This window comes from Filicampus tigris, chromosome 11 (genome assembly GCF_054856515.1).
Source record: "Filicampus tigris isolate MCC_2025a chromosome 11, RoL_Ftig_1.0, whole genome shotgun sequence".
Taxonomy (NCBI): Eukaryota; Metazoa; Chordata; class Actinopteri; order Syngnathiformes; family Syngnathidae; genus Filicampus; species Filicampus tigris.
This window is the reverse complement of record NC_141227.1, coordinates 17,388,349-17,407,072: the sequence shown is the minus strand read 5'-3', so window position 1 is coordinate 17,407,072 and position 18,724 is coordinate 17,388,349. Positions and strand designations below refer to the sequence as shown.

The following is an 18,724-nucleotide window of genomic DNA, read 5'->3' as shown; positions in this document are numbered from 1 at the left end:
TGGCTTTTCTTTTTTTTTAGCTGCTGCCGTATGATTCGAGCTTCGAGCCGTTTATTGCCACTACCAGTTGAGGTTTGCTCTCAAACTAAAGATAAAACAAAGAGAATTAAATGTATATTTAAAACAACCTCATAACCTTGCCTTTGGAATGTTTGCTAGCTTTTCATGCTAACACACAATGCAGACCGCTACGGACGGTGCTATGCTAACAAATAGCAATCGATAGTTTCGACACAAATGGTGCAGCAATACACCCACAGGTATATATTCTTTGTCGTCTGTGAAGAACAACTAACACTGTACTGTTGCAGCTGACTAAGGAGCTGTGACCGTCTCCAGGTGGCCAAGGCGCGCACACCAGAGAAGCACAAGGTGGGCCTGGGACAGATTAATGGCATTTACTTTCCGATCAAAGAGGAAATTTGATTTGAGATGAGTGTTGTACGGTATACTGGTACCAGTGCCGTACCGTGATTTTTCGGTGTCAAAAATGGCTCGATAAATGGGGACTAGTTTTCCTAAAGTTTAACTGGCATGCATCTATAAAATATAAATCAAGTATAGAAAAAAAATGAAGTGTAGATATAAGAAGTGTAATATATTTATCTCACTCCCCCACAGGCCCACAAACATATGCATAGAGTATTCTAATATTTTTAATTAATACAATTTTTTTTAAAAAAACATAATTTGTTCTTTTGTCAGTTTTAATTTTGCTGCTATTGCTGATTTTAGATTTTTGTCGAGGTACCGTTTCTGTACCGGTATCGAGGAACTTTATGCGGGTATAGTATCGAAGTCAAAATTTTGGTATCGCGAGAACACTATTTGAGATACAAGTGTGGTCTCACAACAAACGAAACTTGTAACTCAAGGCACCTCTGTAGACACTTTATTTTTCAATGTAAAAGCTGGAGTACACTATTCTTCCAAAAGTTCTAAAGTTCAAGTTTCTAAAACCCCTAACCTGTCCAAAAAAACTCTTCTCCTTCCCAGCTGCCTCCCCTCTTCAGTAGGAACATGTGATAGCCATCGAGAGGCCGTTCAAGCTCAGGATGTCTCTGCAAAAAGCATGTGGGCGATAATGACGGAGCGAGGGGGCTCTGGAGAAAGAAAAGAAAGAGGGGAAAAAAAGCCAGGGTCCCGCAGGGCTTTTGGGGGCCCTGCTCCAGCATGGAGGATGCAAAAAAAAAAAAAAGTCACAGCGGCGCACATGTGCAAACATTTAAGATAGCTGCGCTCAGAACAGGGTCAAAGCGGCCCCTCTGCGAGCGCTTTGTTTCTCCACCATGGTGCTGCATGTCCAAAGATAGGCAATGACTTGAAATACACTTTAAAATCAGCACATCAAGACCCTATTATGCTTGAATGCCTTCTCTCCTGGCCTAAAAACTGTCAGAAGCACTGATCTAAATTTACTACCTAAATTCTAATACCTCAACTTACAAGTGACCCGACTCACAAATTTTTCGACATTAGGTCGTCACTCAGCTTTTTTTTTTGTCTTGAGCTGTGCTATAAAAATGTTACTTTGGGAGTCAAAGCAATGAACAGATAAAGGATGAACATTTCCTCATAAGAGGCCACAACCTGTTTATTTCCACAGCACGCTGAAGCTTATTTTAAAACAAAAGAGAGTCGAGAATAGTACACAAGTACTATTACTACTCTACCATTTCAAACAAACAAGATAAATTTGCAAAAAGCTACAAAGAGGCTAACAAAACTAGCATCAATGGGGGAATGGAATTAACTAAATTTGGAGCACAAACTCACGATGAACACATTGTTTAACTTTTTACAGTTATTCAACTATGCTATTAGTCTCTGTTTTTGTGAAATACAATTTTGTAGAGTGCTAGTTTTCTAGTTTAAAAATATTTGATACATTGCTTTATTGGGCCTCTGTGTGTTGCCACGTCAATCTAATCTGCCCAGGGCCTTCAGAATTAGTAGCTTTACACTTACATCATTACATGCGTTTGATGTTTAAAATGTTTTCTAAAAGTTTGACAATTTGGAGTTACAATTATAAGGTGTATTTAAGGTATCAATTAAAAACACGGATTAACCAAGCGTAATTTTGGCGGTCTTCAACGAGTGAGTAGTTTTACTTTATTATTGTTGTATTTAATTTCACTACACAGTGGTCAACAACCCCTCCACAGTATTTTTTGGAAGTTCAGAATGTCAAATTGTTTGCTATACAGTCAATGATGGCTTACTTTACCATGTCGATGTTTCATGAGTGGGAAAAAAAATGCCATTTAGAACTAGAACAGCTAATAAATCTACATAAATTAAGCAGCATGAAAATTGAAATGCCAGATGACTCTTTACTAAGACACAAGATGAAATTAGCGGACATAATTGTTACAGAAAATTACATTACAGCTTCTAAAATTGTGACAAATTGGATAAAAATTGAAAAAACACTGTCTCGCCATTTTGCTGAGGTTTCAGTGAGCCTGAAAGGCATTGTGGCTCAAACGTACTTTAGCGGCGTGTCTTCAGGTAAAGTTGATGTCCTTTCTCCTTCATAGCTCTTTATTCCACTGCTTGACATTCAATGAATATCTCATAAAACTTTTGACGTGACTTGTTGCCACATTCGTAGCTAGGGAAATAAACTGTGAGGGGGTTAACTGTGTACATAAACCTAGCTAACTTGTCCAGTCCTATCCAGTATCCGATACACGGAAGTCATCCTGACTTTTTTCTGCCAATAATGTTCGATCAGTAAAATGACGTCATATAATTAAGCTAAATTGAGATAAATACGTGACATTGGGCATTTAAATGTTAACGTTCATCAAGATTAATCATCAATATCATAATTATTATCAGTCATTATTTCTTAGGGGGGAAAACGACTTTCTGAAACATTTTTTTAATTTTTTTTTATTGATGCTTTCAAACATTCACAAATATTGTTGTATAACAAAGTGAAAATATCAATATAATGCCGCATACACACATAACCGACATAAAAGAAATAAAACATAAAAATTAAACAATAATCATATATAAGGCACAATAAACATTCATTCGAGATCAATCAGAGATAATTCACAAAGGAACTGTAATGTACAAACACTTTTCTTATTTTTCGTTAATTTTAAGGTATCTACATGTCGTTGAAACTCAGTAAGGACTACTTGATAATTTGGACTTTCTGAAACCATTTTTTTCAACCAATCACATTCATGACATCACTGGTATTCAAATAGCTTTCGCGGAAGAGTGAAATGAATTGGATGTACTGTATTAATAACTGTGTTTGGTTTGTTAATGTTAATATCAAAAAGAAATGAGTGAAATGAACCATTTTTGGTCCAAATATTACATAATCACCATATGTTATTCATCTGTTTTTCATCCTTCTGGCATCTTAAAAATAAATTTAAAAAAATATGCTGAGTGCAAGTTAGATTTTTTTAACAGGTGCTTTCGGTCACAAGTTAATCACATAATTGCTAACAATGACGTTCACAACACCTTCGAATGGCACTTGAGATTTTTTTTTTAAAGATTTGTAATACTAGGTTTTACAATTTTTTCAAGCCCTACTTTAAAAACATCAATAAGTAGTGTATTTATTCTCCTTCAAGGCAAGCAATTGTCTGTCATAAAAAAACAAACATTTCAACTCCTAAAAAAAAAAAAGAGACAAAGACTACTGAGTTGCTTGTTCCTGAGGTTTGTGGAGCGTGTCATGAGCTTTAGCAACACATGGAATTTGCCCGTGAAATTGCAGTCTTTAAAAAACAAAATGAAGTGTTTCATCTCCTCTTTGCTCCGGTTGAACTTGAATGAGGAACACTTACCACCTTGTTCAAAACACCCTCCATTTACTTTCTGTGCTCCAGATGATGGGAGGAAAAAAGAACCCGTGCAATCGCAGAATGAAAATTGCCGCTTCAGTGCTAAATGACCTTCCCCACTTCCTGTCTGTGAGGACAACTTCAAACGGGAGGTAAGAGGTCATGGCCGCTGGAGAAGTGGCGGCAGGAGTGGAGGGATTAAAATGGAACCAAGGCCGGAGAGGTCTTTCTTCTTTTTTATTTTATTACAGACAAGGAAAAGACACCCTCTTCCTCTGGTGGCGCCACTCTTCCACTTCCTCCTCCTCCCGTTTACTTCAAATGTCTAGCAAATGACAGATGAAAACGTAGATAGGTAGATATAGACTGATGCTAGACAGGATAGATGGACAGAACAATAGATGGATAAGCGATAAGATGGATGAAGGGATAGATGGACAAAGGATGGATTGAACAATAAGGAAACATACAGTTGAACGATGTATGGAACAACAAAGTGGTTGGATGGCCAGAATGATAGATGACTAAAGGATCGACGGAACAATAGAGAGGATGGATGGAACAATATATGGGGTAGATGGATGAATAAAGCAACGGATGGGATACACGAATGAAGGATGGATGACCAGATGGATTTGTAGATGGATGAAGGATAGAATGGATGAGATGTAATGCATGATGCGTGGATGAAACAGATGTGATGGAGGGATGGAACAATGGATGGATAAAAGATGGATGGAAAGATAGACGAATGGATAACTAGTCAAATGCACAAGTACTAATAATAAGCAAGGCAGGCATCCTTATAAATCACTTTTCTTTATTTAAATCAGCGTTAGGCAGTTATGCTATGAACAACAGAGTCAAAACGAAAATGGTGGCGACAAAAAAAAAAAAAAAAAAAAAAAGGAGAGAGCAGAGACGTACAATAAAACAACAACTGCACTTGGCACTGGATAAGACATCCACGGAAAAGGAGGAAAAGAAAAATATACAATCCAAAAATCATTAAAAAAAAACATGGTCAAGAGCCTCCAGATCATGCCAGGGGGACTCAAAGAAAAAAAAATCTCAAAACAAAAACAGCCTTTTCCATTTAAACCTTCCGTGATTTGCTGCGTTTTGAGTAAATATACAACACCAGGCCTTTTTGATCAACACTAAGGCAGATTAAACACCCCTCACACTGGAAAGTACCATCACACAAATAAGTCATAGCAAGCTTCTTTGTCATCTTCCATTTATGTGTGTGTGCTCCTTTAAGACAGGGTTCCCCAAAACGCAACACTTTTCATTGGGCCGCACATTTGCATTCAGCAGACACACCATTTCGGGGGTCACTTTTGGGGGTAAATTCGCAAACTTGATACTCTGTTTTACGACGATGCAGACATGAACTAGTTAGCCGCTGTTACACCCAGTTACAACCGTACTTCCTGTTTATTAATTCCGTCATTACAACTTTGCTACTGCATTAAACGTAGCCTACAATAGAATACTCTATGTTCGGGTTTGCGTACGAATTGAGCCACTTAACCCAAGGGCACTCTGTAGCGATTATGTGACTAAGCTGTGAATCCAACAACACTGCAGCTCTACTTACTTTATGACTACAACATGATGCTCTGGTTTTAACGGCGGAAATAGGCATGAAGATATGTTTCGAGCAGGCCAGCAGTCCTTGATTTACGACTGTACTGATTTAAGATGTTTCAAATGGCATGTAATGAACTTGACAGCACCGCGGTAAGAATAATCCCATTTATATGGCCTACAAGGTTTGTTTATACAAATGCTTACTGTAATTATGACTTTGAGCTAATTTAGCGTAACTTAGCAAGAGACTACAGCACGTTCCTACAAATTCAGGTTTCATCAAATTTGGTCGGTCGCCACCAGCCCATTGCCCATTAAATCATAACCTCGAAACCGTGTATATCGGGACCGCCGTAAATGGTTGAAATCAATTGATAATTTATGGCTAATTGCTATGAATTACACGGGGTCCATGTGTTCTTCCGAGATTACGAAGGGCTACGCAACTACTACATTCTTTGTTTTTCATATGATTTGATATATTGATGGTGTAGAAGTGTATTTAAACAAATACTTACTGTAATTTCAACTTTAAGATTGCATTAGCGTAGTTTAGCGATAGAAGCGCAATCTGACAAATTCGGGTTACGTCGAATACGTTTTTTTTTTACCACTAACTTGTTGCGCAGCCGTAACCTAGAAGCCTTGTATGTCGAGAACGTCGTAACTGAGGAACCGTTAACGTGTACGTACGTTCTTTTTAGACCACAACTCCTCTAATTCGATTTGCTTTCTCCACAAGCTGGAACTCTCAAGATGGTGTTTTCGTAAACCAAGTGCAAGCAAGCTTTGATTGTGAACGTAATGCTGTGAGCAAATGATTGACAATATGCTCAGGTTTTATTTATAAATAATAATTAGTATTTATAAATTACTCAAAGTTCAGAGGTACACTGGCTTTCTCAATATAGGACTGTCCCGACAAAGGATGTTTCAATGGTTACGCATGAACTAGTCCAATACTACATACTTACTATTTCATTTAATTGTTTTACAATACGATTGACAGTGTTTTACGGACAGATAATTATGGGAATTACAACGGGTGCCTTCAGACTTGCGTACAAATTTGGGTTTCATCGTCACTGTTCCGAAGAAGCATCCAAATTTGGGGGAAACCTTGCTTTGAAAAAGAGTTCAACTTCATTAAAACCAAACTTCTCTTACCACGGTTACACTCCATTTACAATGGTAGTAGTGCACTGCAACAAAGGCGAGGGGGGCGGGGGGATATTGAAAAAACGCAAAGAAAGAAAGTAAGTCATCCCTCTCTGGAAAGAAAAGAGAAAGTCGCTTATAAAAATGTGATTAGCCGCGGGGAAAAAAAATACGCTGGGTGGACCCTGATTGTGATATCAAAAAACTTGTAGGCTTCCCTTCAAGACGTCCCCGACTTTCTCCGTGAATTGGCGGCGACATCAACTTTTTTTTTTTTTTTTTTTTAACGCTATGTGGGAATTGTGCAAAAAAGATGGAACCGTTTGCCAGGAGAGGTGAAGGCGGAAAAGGGCAAAGGCGAGACAGCGGGAGAGAGGAGAGGTGACGGCGGAAAGAGGAGAAGGATAAATAGATATATTTTTTGGGGGGGTGTTTTTCTGTGTATGTTTTTATCTGACGGTGACACCCAGCTTTTGCAGAACGCGCACCCCCTTCTCTTGATACTCCTCGCGGGTGAGCCAGAAGTTGTCCTTGTCCTTCATGATGTCGGCTAGTACCGCCCCGCCCAGGAACACCATGTGCTTCCGCCTGGGAGGGTCTTCGATGCGGATCTTGAATTTCTGTAAAAAAAAAAAAAAAAAAAAAAAAAAAATTTTAAAAGACAGGAAGTGAAGCTTACACTTCCTGATTTGCAAGCATCCACGTCAGAGGACACGGCACAAACGTGTAATTCAGAATTCTCACGTTAATTTGGGGGCATTTCAAAAATAGCGCAAAACTTTAGGGGGATTCGAACCAATCCATCTCTGGATTCTAGCTTAGATCTCCTGTATGTGCTACGCTAACCAGTAACCACTAATGAATTTTTAGGGCTGACAAAATGCAGTGAACACCTAAGGGAAAACTTGATTACAAAGCAAGTCTCAGCATCACAGGGATATTTTTTCCACAATGGACAAATGTTACTACGGGTAGCGGATTTAAGTTGGCGCGATGGTAGCGAGCCAGGACGAATGAGTCCGTAAAAGATAGAGAATGTCCAAAGTTGGAATGTTTTTTTTTTAGTTATTATAGTTATTTTTGAGAAGGTAACATACTGTTTCAATGTAAGCAATTTTTTTGAGAAGAGAAATCCTGAAAAAATGTTAACATGTAATACGAGCTTTTATGGCCACAGCTGACCCGCAGACTGACTAACCTGAGCAAACAATTGACTGACACGTCATTCACTAGGCGTAGCTTTTAAAGTCACAGATGGTACAGTTTAGAATGTGAAGATGGTGACCCAAGTGAGCGAGAAAAAAAAAAAAAAAAATTCCGCCATCTCACATGCAAATATTGTCTATTGTTGCTTGACAATGCCAATCAAATTGTATCCGATTACACATGAATCGATGGTATAATAAGAAGAATATGATATTCTAAAAATGTTAGATATTTGCAGCTCTATAAAAGGCATGGTGAAGACGCTTAAACAATGAATTAGCATGCAGTTGCAACAATGAGACCAAAATTCCGCAAGTAGCCAAAACGTGACGCTGCGTGGGTGTTTTGCTTTTTCGTTGGTATTTTTGGCGAGCAGACTTAACTCGTTTTTTTGCTTAAGTGAGCATGTTGTTAAAATATGATTTTCTTGTTGATTCGTCCAATTTTTTTTTGTCCAAAAGTTTTACTAACCACTAAAAGTGGTTACTTATTTTTTCATCTAAACCAAATTCTTTCGAGTGTTTTGTTTTTACGATTGAACTTATTTTTGCATGTAACACAAAGTCTCCCAAAATAAAACCAAGACTGTTTTGTTGTTTTTAATCTACTGCTTTTTCTTTGACTAAAATGATTTGTGTTTTAAAGTAGTAACCTTCTCCTAAATAGTTGCTTTACAGGATTGTTTAACAGTCATTGACATTACATTTAATAATGAGTGTTTTACTAATTTTAACATATACAGTGGTAAATCTATTTTTGCACTGAAATATTAAGTTAGATATTACTACGTTGGCTATAAAACAATTTTATCACCATTTATACACCAAATCCTTCTTTCAAACAATAAATAAACCATTGGGCTCAGGGCACCACCTGGTGGCAGAGCAGTGCACTGCACCAGAGGCATGTAGACTGGAAGCAAACTTAACAGCGTTTGAAAGGTGTGCTGGTGTTATTTATTATTATGTTTAGGGTTTGAATTATAAGTACAGGTAATTACAACCATAATTGTGTCTATTACTCACAGGGGGGGTTCCGAGCAAGGGTTGGCTGTACTCTGCTTATGACAGTAATGGTTATTTTAGTATAACCACAAATGAATCACTCACCGATAGCTTGTCCACGTCCCCCTTGAGCACACGCTCCAGGTACAGCTGCTTGAGCTCCCTCTCCAGTCGCGAGGGGAGCCCCGGGTACATGGTGGACCCCCCCGACAGCACAATGTGTTTGTAGAACTCAGGCCTGGTGAGGAAGATGATTTTTTTTTGTTCAAAACGTTGTCTTTGCGGCACGTACGGAAGTAGGCGTTGGTCGCTCACCTGGTGTCGATGTCGGCCGCCTGGATGGTGTTGAAGAGCAGCTCGGCCACACCCACTCCCTCCACGTTGATGAGGTGCGGCTGGAAGAGGGCCTCGGGCGCCTCGAAGCGCTCGCCGCCCACCTTGATCACACGGCCGTCTGGCAGCTGCAGACGCGTGGGAGGGAGGAGGGACATGAAACGAAAGAAAGAAAGAGGGGCAAAAAAGAGGGGGGAAAGATTTCAGCAGAAAGCAGCTTTAGGAACTATTCAAGTACTATTTACGCTCATACAAGTGTAAAAATTAGTGCGCCGAATTCCAATACAGCGGCACTTCAACTTACAAGATTCAAATCAATTTGATATACTCATGCAAATGCGGAGCCTGGCTTTCGTTACTATGACAACCAGGGGCAGAGGCAGGGTGCAGGAATGAAGCAAGGGTTACTCTCTTTTTTTTTTTTTTTTGCAACCTCTACCACAACAATTTTTGCAAAGAAGTGCCTAGCAACAAATCCGGCAACTTTTTGTGGCTAATTGGAGACTTCTAGCAACTCCCTTCAAAGCAGACGGGTGTTCGCCCTTCTATGTCCCGACTGCAAATAATTGGGGCTTGCGCAGAGCCACCAGTGGATCATTTAACCATATCAATACCGACAGTATTTGTATACAAGGAACTTAAGATGAATTTTCCATAACATATCCCCTTTAAACACTCCATTTTCATCATGTTTATGACTGACATACACACACACTAACAAAGAACATAACAGGGTTTATAATAGTTTGGGATTTTTCATTATAGGTCGTCTTTATTTCGCTTTGACTTTTGTTTTTCACATTCAGTTCGTTTTAAGTAGTTTTCAGGGTGGATTTGTTAGTTGTTGTTTTTCAAATGCTTCGCTTTAGTTTAGCGGTCGTTTACATTTTTCCCAAACGACTGCTCAATCTGTCTTCTGTACGGCCGTACAGTAATACCACAAGACTCAGACACATTTAAAAAAAAAAACCTCGAAAGATCATGAATTAAATTCATTGACAAAACCTTTTCGCTATAACTCTAGTTCCTTTTAGTTTAATAAATGAAAAATATAGTTCCAGTTAGTTTCTTTTTTAAAGCAGTCTTGTTTATATTTAATACCATTAACATAACATAACATTTTCCCTTTTCGTTAGTTTTTGTTAATAGTAACTTTGGAACACACTCGCCTGCTGTACACGGGAACACAAGAGATGCATATGTAAGCCACGATAACACGCACGCACACGCAAGAAAACACGCACGCAAGAAGTACATGATAACCCATGTACACGCATGACAAAACACCATGGAAACACATACACGCAAATGAGAAAACACACAGGAACACACACACTCAGATGAGAACGTGGCCGCCCGCGCTCGTTTGCTCAAATTTTGTTTCCGACTATAATGTTAAAGCTGAAGCACATCTTGTGCATGTACAAGTGCGTGTGCGCGCGCGCGCGTGCGTGTGTGTGTGTGTGTGTGTGTGTGTGTGTGTGTGTGCATGCCCATAGAAAGGCTTCATTGAGCTGCGAAAGGGAGCCGCCATTGCTGCAAAGGTGGCTGCGCAGGAAATGATGCCACGGGCGGTCCACGGGCCACGCTCACATTGCCCTCCTTGTTTCGAGGGGACCCAAAAACACACACACGTACACCTGCACTCTTATACTCCCTCTCACACACACACGCGCACACACATGTGCGGTCACAGTGAGCTCAGAGACACAACACGAGCTGGCCAAGGCATGCTTTTGGATTCTGTGGTTCTGGAGGGGGGGGAAAGAAAAAAAAAAAAAAAAAAAAAGGACATCGGAAAGAAAAGCAAGTCTGGCGGACAAGCCTCGCCGCGCCGACCACCAGATGTTTGAATCGCTACTTTACTGTGGCCCCCGCAACAAAGCCCATTAATTAAGACTACACGCTTGGTATATAAAGCTGTGCTTTTAAGCAAAGGGGCCATTTGTCATGCAAAGGGTAAACACCAGGCTACAAATATGCTGCTTGTCAAACTAAAAAAAAAAAAAAAAAAAAAAACACAGCTGCGTTTATGTTGAACAAATTACAAATGTCCCCATTTTTTTTATATGTCCTAGACTATTTTTATCACATTGAACGCTCCCACAAAATTGAAATTTAATAGGTTCCAATCAACTTTTTATGACGAGAAAGTCCGTTTTTAACACTTTAATTATGCACCGATTTGACATGGTTTTGTAAAGGCAGTTGTACAAATAATGTCCGATTTTGTGGTGTTAAGCAGCTGAACTCGTGCGTTGGAGTCCATCTATTTGTCACCTTCGACAAGGAGGAGAATGGGGTCATGATCTCATATAGACTGTTACATTGGCCAAGCTATTAGTGTCACTTATTCCTTCGTTTTCAGGTGGTGACATTTGTGGCATTTCTATCTACAGCTCGGGGAATAATTGAGTTTGTTTAGTACTTGTAGTCATGCAATTATAAAGATTTCAAAAGTTCAAACCTTTTCAGAGCATGCCCCAGATGTTCCTGGACCTTTTGAAAGTATTAACCATGAGATAGCTCTTCTCTTCTCCCTGAATACACATTCTAGAACAAAAAGTCCATTCTATATCCAGCAGGAAGTTCACTCCAAAACTAGGAACTTTTGGAGGAACTATTCGTGTTCCCATTAGGGGAATGCTACCAAAACCAGGCACCAGGTACTTAAGGTCCATAACTTTTAGTTCTTGTGTAAATGATCAGATTGAAAGGAAGACCTCGCTAGGGAGGTCGTTATTTTGAGATGGCTCTTCAAACAAAAAGGTTACCAACCTTTCAAGGCTGTGGATCAAAGCCACAAAGGTTCCCAGACCTCTCTAAAGTATCCCCTAGGGCAGGGGCTATTCAACCGGCGGCCCGCCGTTGCACTGTAACGCACTCTTCATGTTTAAAGGAAGGGAATGTGCCTAGACAGCGACGCTGACCATTAAAGTACCTTCTGCGCATGCATAAGATGTAATACCCTTCCACACCATCGGCGGCGGTAGTCACCATTTCTCATGGCTAGAAAACTCCAACCGGAAAGCTGTTGGCCCGGGGGCGGATTATAAAAAACCTAAACAATGTATTCAGCTATATTCTTCGCTCACGATGAACTCCCACGCGAAGTAAGCCATCACGTTCTTGACACGGTATTGTGAAATACTTACATTGTCAACCCTCGCTCTTGTACTTGTAAGAAGATTAAGGCAGCGGAGGCGTGCTCACCGTTTTGCCGCATTTGTCACTTCCCGTTGGTGCTCCGCGTGCTGATTTGCTACCTAACAGCCAATCAGAGTGACCAAATGTCACGACTGGCGACGCCGAGTCAACATGCGTAACCGCTTTGGCTTCATTTATTTCATAAAACACGTTTGCTCATTAAATACATTTTAAGAAAACATTCAGCTGAAAATGTCTGGCAGGATACCGACCACGATATTTTATACACTGTACCATGTATAAAATAAGAATGTATTCTGCCTTACATTGTATTAGGTTAAATGGGCATATTAGACAGTAGGAGTTGATTTTTTTTACTTTAATTTTTTTTTTTATGGGCAAAACCGTATTATAAAATAAATTAACACATCTTTTTTTTTTTTTTTTTCCACTGATCCAAAAAACGATCCGATCCCTTGGGTTTTTGATAATGTGAATAATTTAGTTGAATAGAGGGCTAGCCCTAGGGGTCTTTGGGACCTGATAAAACACTCACAAAATTCAAATTAAAAGCCCCTTTCACGCAACAAAGATGTTAAGGTTCGTGGGTAAAGACAACCCTGCTAGGTACTTTTGAGATGGCTCCTCTAACAAAAACCTTTCAGCCCTGTAGACCAAAACATCAAACGATTCGTGGACCTAAAATGGACTTCTTTTGGCCCTGATATATTACCCTCAGAACTTAACTGCAAAGCTTCCTGGTTCCATGGGGGAAAAAAATCCTGACCTCTATTAATAACTACAGAAAAAAAAATGAGGATCCATCAATATTGAGAATTTGTTTTAACAACTATGGGGAAGGCCTGAGGCTTCAGTGCGCATGGCCCTACACATCATGTCCACGGGAGGGCAGCAACCGCCTAACAAACAAACCAGTCCGCCACATTCCACCACCACAAAGACCGCCCGAGTCCACGCCCCTTACCGTGTAGGACTCCACCAACACGGTGGTCTCCAGCGCCAGCTTCTGCTCCTGCTCTATGTTGTAGCCCACATAGCACAGCTTCTCCTTCATCATGCGCACCGTCTCGAAGTCGGCCGAGTGGTTGAAGGCGTAGCCTCGCAGCAGCAGCAACTGCGGGATGACCAGCGTCCGTGAGAAAACCGAAGGGAAATTATTTTCTCAGTTTCGGAGTCGAAAATGTCAAAGATAAAATGGTTGAAACCCAGACGTATTCAGACCCCTGTGTACTGGGCGACGCAAGTAGTGGTATTAACCGTAGCTAGGGGAGGGCATCTCCCACAAAAGACGATTCGATACGTTTTCTTTGTTTGTTTTTTTTAGACGTGGGGTGTGAAGCGACTCAAGGCGGTTCGATATGAAAGTGCAATGATTTGATCCAGTTCGACTCAGTAGTGGCTATTACAATTCCAAGTGCGGCTCAGTTCAGGAGGGCATCATGCAATAAAGATGCGGCTCCCGTCACATTTGATTACTTTTAATGTTTACTATTAACAAAAGTTAATAGTGGATAAACGCTGAGCCACATTTAGTCACCGCCCTTCTTTTTCGTACAAAAAAAAACATGTAGAAATTGCATTATCTTTACATCCTATTTGAACTATGTTGCTAACTAAAACAGCAGCATTGTATTGCTTGTAATTTTACAGACAAATTCCCAGTAATGAAAACAACTGTTATTGTTAGCATTCGAGTAGCCTCGTCACACTGTTGTATGCGCCCATGTTTCTGTAGTCGGGATTTACGGTCCTTATTTGTTGTCGATGATAAATGTATCGAATTTATTACCGAACCTAAACTCCATATATCTGCAGTTGATTAAACACAACACTATTGTTTTGATGGTGACACCTTGATGAGGTAGCGGGTGATGTCCCGCCCGGCGATGTCCAGACGTCTGGTCAGATGGGGCAGGCTGAATCCTTCGTACACGGGACAGATGTGCGTCACGCCGTCGCCAGAGTCCACCACCACGCCGGTCAGAAGGCCTGTTAAAACACACGCGCAAACAAAACAAAGACGCGCTCCTTAAGACGACGTGCTCATTAAAGCGAGCGCTCTCAATTAATCCAGAGGTCTCGGCCCATACCTTGAGCGTACAGCGTCAGCACGGCTTGAATGGCGATGTAGACGCCTGAAAACTGGTACGTCTCAAACATCACCTGCAGGGGGTGCAAAACGTGTGAATATTGACTGTGTGGTTTTGCTAAATTACTTTGCATTCCATAATCAGATCATGACCCCCTAGACTAAATTTAGCTCCTCCGCGATGTACATTCACAGCAATTTGCAGTGGATATAAATAAGGCTACGCTCCCCTGTTAAACGTCAGGTTTTGGTGATGAGCCCAAAATAGCGTGACCTTTAACCTGCACAACTCAACGGAAAGAAAAACGTGGGTTGCATGTTGTGTCGAAAGGGTCTTTTGCCTACCTCTATGATCTTCTCCCGGTTCTTGGTGGGGTTCATGGGCGGCTCGGTGAGCAGGATCTTGCAGTTGCGCGAGTCGATGTTGAGCTTCTCGGGGCCGAACGTGTAGTCCCACAGGTGCTTCATGTCATCCCAGTTGCGCACGATGCCGTTCTCCATGGGGTAGTTGACCTCCAGCATGGAGCGCAGCTCGCTGGCCTCGTCCCCCACCATCAAATCCTGAAAAAGGGCGAGGGGGCGTCGACCTACATTTTATTTCATACTCCAAATTCATCTTACCAGGCAAGTTGTGAGTATCAGATTAGAACCGAAATCTGTCGACAGACTATGCCATCACGCAACTGGCGGTTTTTGAACTACATTACCCGGCATGCGCCAACACTCTACATGCACAAAATGTTCCTTTTGTTTTTGTGACGTTCATCAGCTGTGCGCAGCAACTAAGTCTAGTCTCAACATTGTCTGGAAACTTCCAAACGGATGACGATGGCAGCCATTTTATGAGTTCACCCTTTGCAATTCTGGTTTACGCCGTCTCTCTATGTGGTCTCAAAAGTAAAAAATGTGTGAAAAGTGTGTGTGTGTGTGTGTTGGGGGGGACAGAAAAAAATGCAGAAGCTGTAGAAAAGAATGTAGAAATTTGCTGAGGGATCGAAAATGGGCACCTATTACCTACTGACAAAAATGTAGGAATATCGGGCCTTCGGGTGACATTTTAGGATGACCCTAAACTGCAATATAACCTTTACAGGGTAAATGAATTAGATCTCCCCTAAACTTTTGAATGCAGGGCAAAATTCACAACAGGTGTTTGATCTATTACATTTTCCAGGGGCATCTACTTCCTATGCCTTTCTGCGACTCTTCCAGTTCCCCCTGTATCTTTGTTGAAACCTGATAATCTGTGACACGCTAACCTCACTGGCCACTTCTCTCTTCTCTCGCGTTCTGAACTTCTGACTTCCGACTTCTTTTTTTTTCAAACATTTCAGTTAAAAATGTATTAACTTGTATGTGCTATACATTTAAATTGAATCATTACTTAACAAGAAAACTATTTTCAAATTGCACGTTTCAGTGGCTTTCTACAATATTCAATATAATATTTAGGATTGGGCTCCTGTGTTTTAATGCTGGTCATTAGCGTAATCTTTATCTGACATTCACTGAAAAGTCAAATTCAAACAATCTCTTTAGCAGAAAGTCAAAACGATGGCTGTAAGTAGAAAGAAACAACAGCAAAGAAAGTGGTCACATCATGACAGGCAGGCAAGATGATGATGCAAAGCAGCACACGCCATCCGACACTTACCATCTTGTGGGAATTCTACTTCAACATGGGGAAAACACATGGAAGAAGAGGAAGTTTGTGTGTATAAAACAGCAAAAATTATCTTTGTAAAAAGCAAGAGGACGGTGAAAGGAAAATCATAAAACTTGGCCTATTTAACCATTTACAGGTACTCAAGTTAAATTTAATGCCTTTAAAAGGCGTTTCAATATTTTTCCGTATATCAAGTCAAAATCATCCAGGCGTCTTCGTGTCTTCATTTTTAATGATACTCGATTTAAATCGATTTGTATGACTCAATGTTTAAAGTGGCTTTTCAGGGTGGAAGGTTGAAAATGAAAATAAATAATTGTTGTTTTCCATTTGCATGAATAAATAATAGGAGGTGTTGTATACCTTAATCTCAATGTTTCCCACTTTAGCTGTGGATCGGATGATGGGCCTGCCCACCAAGGCGGGAAAGATGTGCTCTGGAAAGTTGGAGCCAGCATAGCCGCACTTGACAAACTGCAAAACAAAAAAAGTTAAAATTACATTGTGAGGACTTTTAAGCACATAAAGGAAAATCCCAGAAGGTGTGTGTGTGTTGTGGGTGGGTGCGTGTGTGTGTGTGGTGTTGGGGGGGGGGGGGGGGGGGGTAAATGATGTCATTCGTCTACAAGGGATGTGGGGGTGAGTTAAACATTTTCTTTGAAACCATTTTGCCCCAGGAAAACACGACTCACCCCCTCCCCCGCCCCCCCCCAAAAAAAACTTAGCTTATATCACAAATTAACAGCATTTAAACAAGGGTGTGTATTGTGTAGACATTAAATCAAGTGTACATCTTTGAAACTCCAACATTTTATGAGCGTGATTTTGGTATTCTTTTCAAGTAAAGTTCTTTCATAGCCAGTTTGTTTTATTTTACAAATATGTTATATCTTTGAAACTGTGCTATTTGTTAATAGAAAGGAAACAGCATTTTGATTCTTCTTTATGTCTTAGTTAAGCGTTTTTAAAAGTCATGTTTTTGTCTTCTCGTTCCATTTCCAACCACGCCTAAAAAGTGAGCGGTGAAGACAAAATTCTTGACCCGTAGATGCTAGAAAGGTGTACAGATGACACATTATACTAGAATGAACGTCTTTTTATGGCTCGTTTTCTGTAACATCCTGTTTCAATGCTGACAAGCAGTAAGAGAGGAAGTCTCTTCTGCGAAAGGGTAAACTATATGACATTCCTGCACACCGCAGTAATGCATACCACATACCAACATGCTAATTGGCCAGCTACTCACTGTGTAATTCACCAAAACTACAAATGTCCAAAATTATTAACGCAAATAAAGCCCTCAAATATGTCTTAAAGTACAGGTAGGACTGCTGGGCGTGTGTAATGTGACGATTTAGCAAGTCAACCACTTCCTGGTGGGTCCGTCGATACGAAAAATGCTGAACTACAGGCGTATAATAATTATTATTAGTATTAATATTATTCCACAGAATTTGGGGGCGGAACTATTACATCAGCAGTTTTAACAGTATGAAGAAATCACAAACTGGCGGACGGAAAAACGATTAAACCTTAATTGACCTGACACGGCCTAGACAACGACGCGTATAGCTTGCTTAAAAATCTTAAATAGGCATCACGAATTGGATTTGAGTGTTTTTAAATGATTATAATTTCCGCTAGGGATTAAGTTCGTAACGTGGACGTTAATGGTGACATGAAACAACATCAAAGGTTTCCGTTGCCCATCGGAAAACAGCAGACAAGACAGCTGGAAAGCTAGCAGGCTAAGTGGCTAGCTGCAGTCGTACGAGGGGGTATAAAACTACACGCTCCCGTTAGCTATGCTTTTATTTTGACGGCCGACGTTGTGTTACTGAGGCAGCATTAGTGTATTCAATGCGTGTTCAATAACAGCGACGTCTCGAAATGTCGTTTCCATGTCACGTCTGGATGAATGAAAATTAGCCCAGCTAGTTAGCCACACGCCCAGTTAGCACTGCGGCTCCACTTCCTGATTCTTTCAAAGCGGTTAAAATGGCGACGGTTCAACTAAACGACGGGACGAGGTTCGAAACTCACCCCCGTGCCGTTGTCACACACCACCACTTTCCGTCCCTGGCTGTCCATTCTGTCTAAGCCCCAGTTGCCTTCTGAACCTCCCCGCAACTTTTCTTCAGCAAGCCCGGAAGGAAGCCACGCCAGCCCGGACGAAAGGAGGCGGAAGAGACGGGGGCTCATCCGGTGTGTGCGTGTGTTTGTTTGTGTGTTTTATTTTGTGTGGGACAAAAAAAAAGTAGGGTTTTTTTTTAAATCTGAATAATATAGTAAATAAATGTGGAGATATGGCATACATAATGAACATATCTGCAATTACAGTGGGCTGAAAGGACCACAAAGTACAAAATTCCCCTCAATTGCATTTTACTCACAAAACTCGGTTGCGTTTGTTGTCAAAATGTCCATTGGCAGCTTTTACCCCCGATTTTTTTCTTCTTATAATTCCGAATCATAACACAGTCCAGCAATTCTGTTGCATTTTTCTATCCAAAAATAAGGGTTTCTTACTTTGTTTTGACTAATTATGTTCTTAACATCTTATATTAAAAAAAATTTAAAAAGAGAATCGCAGATTTACAGCGGCTATAAAATGTCAAAATGTAGTTCAATCATTGTGCCAGCCTTGGCAGATTTGCCTGTCGACCTATTTCAGTCACTG

General features: G+C 40.6%; 1 protein-coding gene and 1 long non-coding RNA gene across 4 annotated transcripts in view; both read right to left on the bottom strand.

Annotated features, from left to right (window-relative positions):
* Window positions 1–2,705, bottom strand: part of LOC147139982 (uncharacterized) — a 120,009-nt gene extending 117,304 nt beyond the window's left edge. For all 3 annotated transcript variants that reach the window (XR_015088608.1, XR_015088609.1, XR_015088610.1), the window contains exon 1: window positions 2,496–2,705. This is a non-coding gene — a long non-coding RNA (uncharacterized LOC147139982). The remainder of the gene's footprint in view (window positions 1–2,495) is intronic.
* Window positions 2,706–4,624: 1,919 nt separating this feature from the next.
* LOC147139981 (actin-related protein 2-A) lies at window positions 4,625–18,246 on the bottom strand. Its single transcript, XM_086044779.1, has 9 exons — window positions 18,088–18,246; window positions 16,408–16,518; window positions 14,724–14,939; window positions 14,380–14,452; window positions 14,142–14,278; window positions 13,254–13,403; window positions 9,104–9,249; window positions 8,894–9,026; window positions 4,625–7,198 (listed from the first exon to the last, which is right to left on the bottom strand). The coding sequence occupies exons 1-9, from the start codon at window positions 18,244–18,246 to the stop codon at window positions 7,028–7,030; spliced, it is 1,296 nt and encodes a 431-aa protein (XP_085900905.1). The 3' UTR covers window positions 4,625–7,027.
* Window positions 18,247–18,724: the final 478 nt, after the last annotated feature.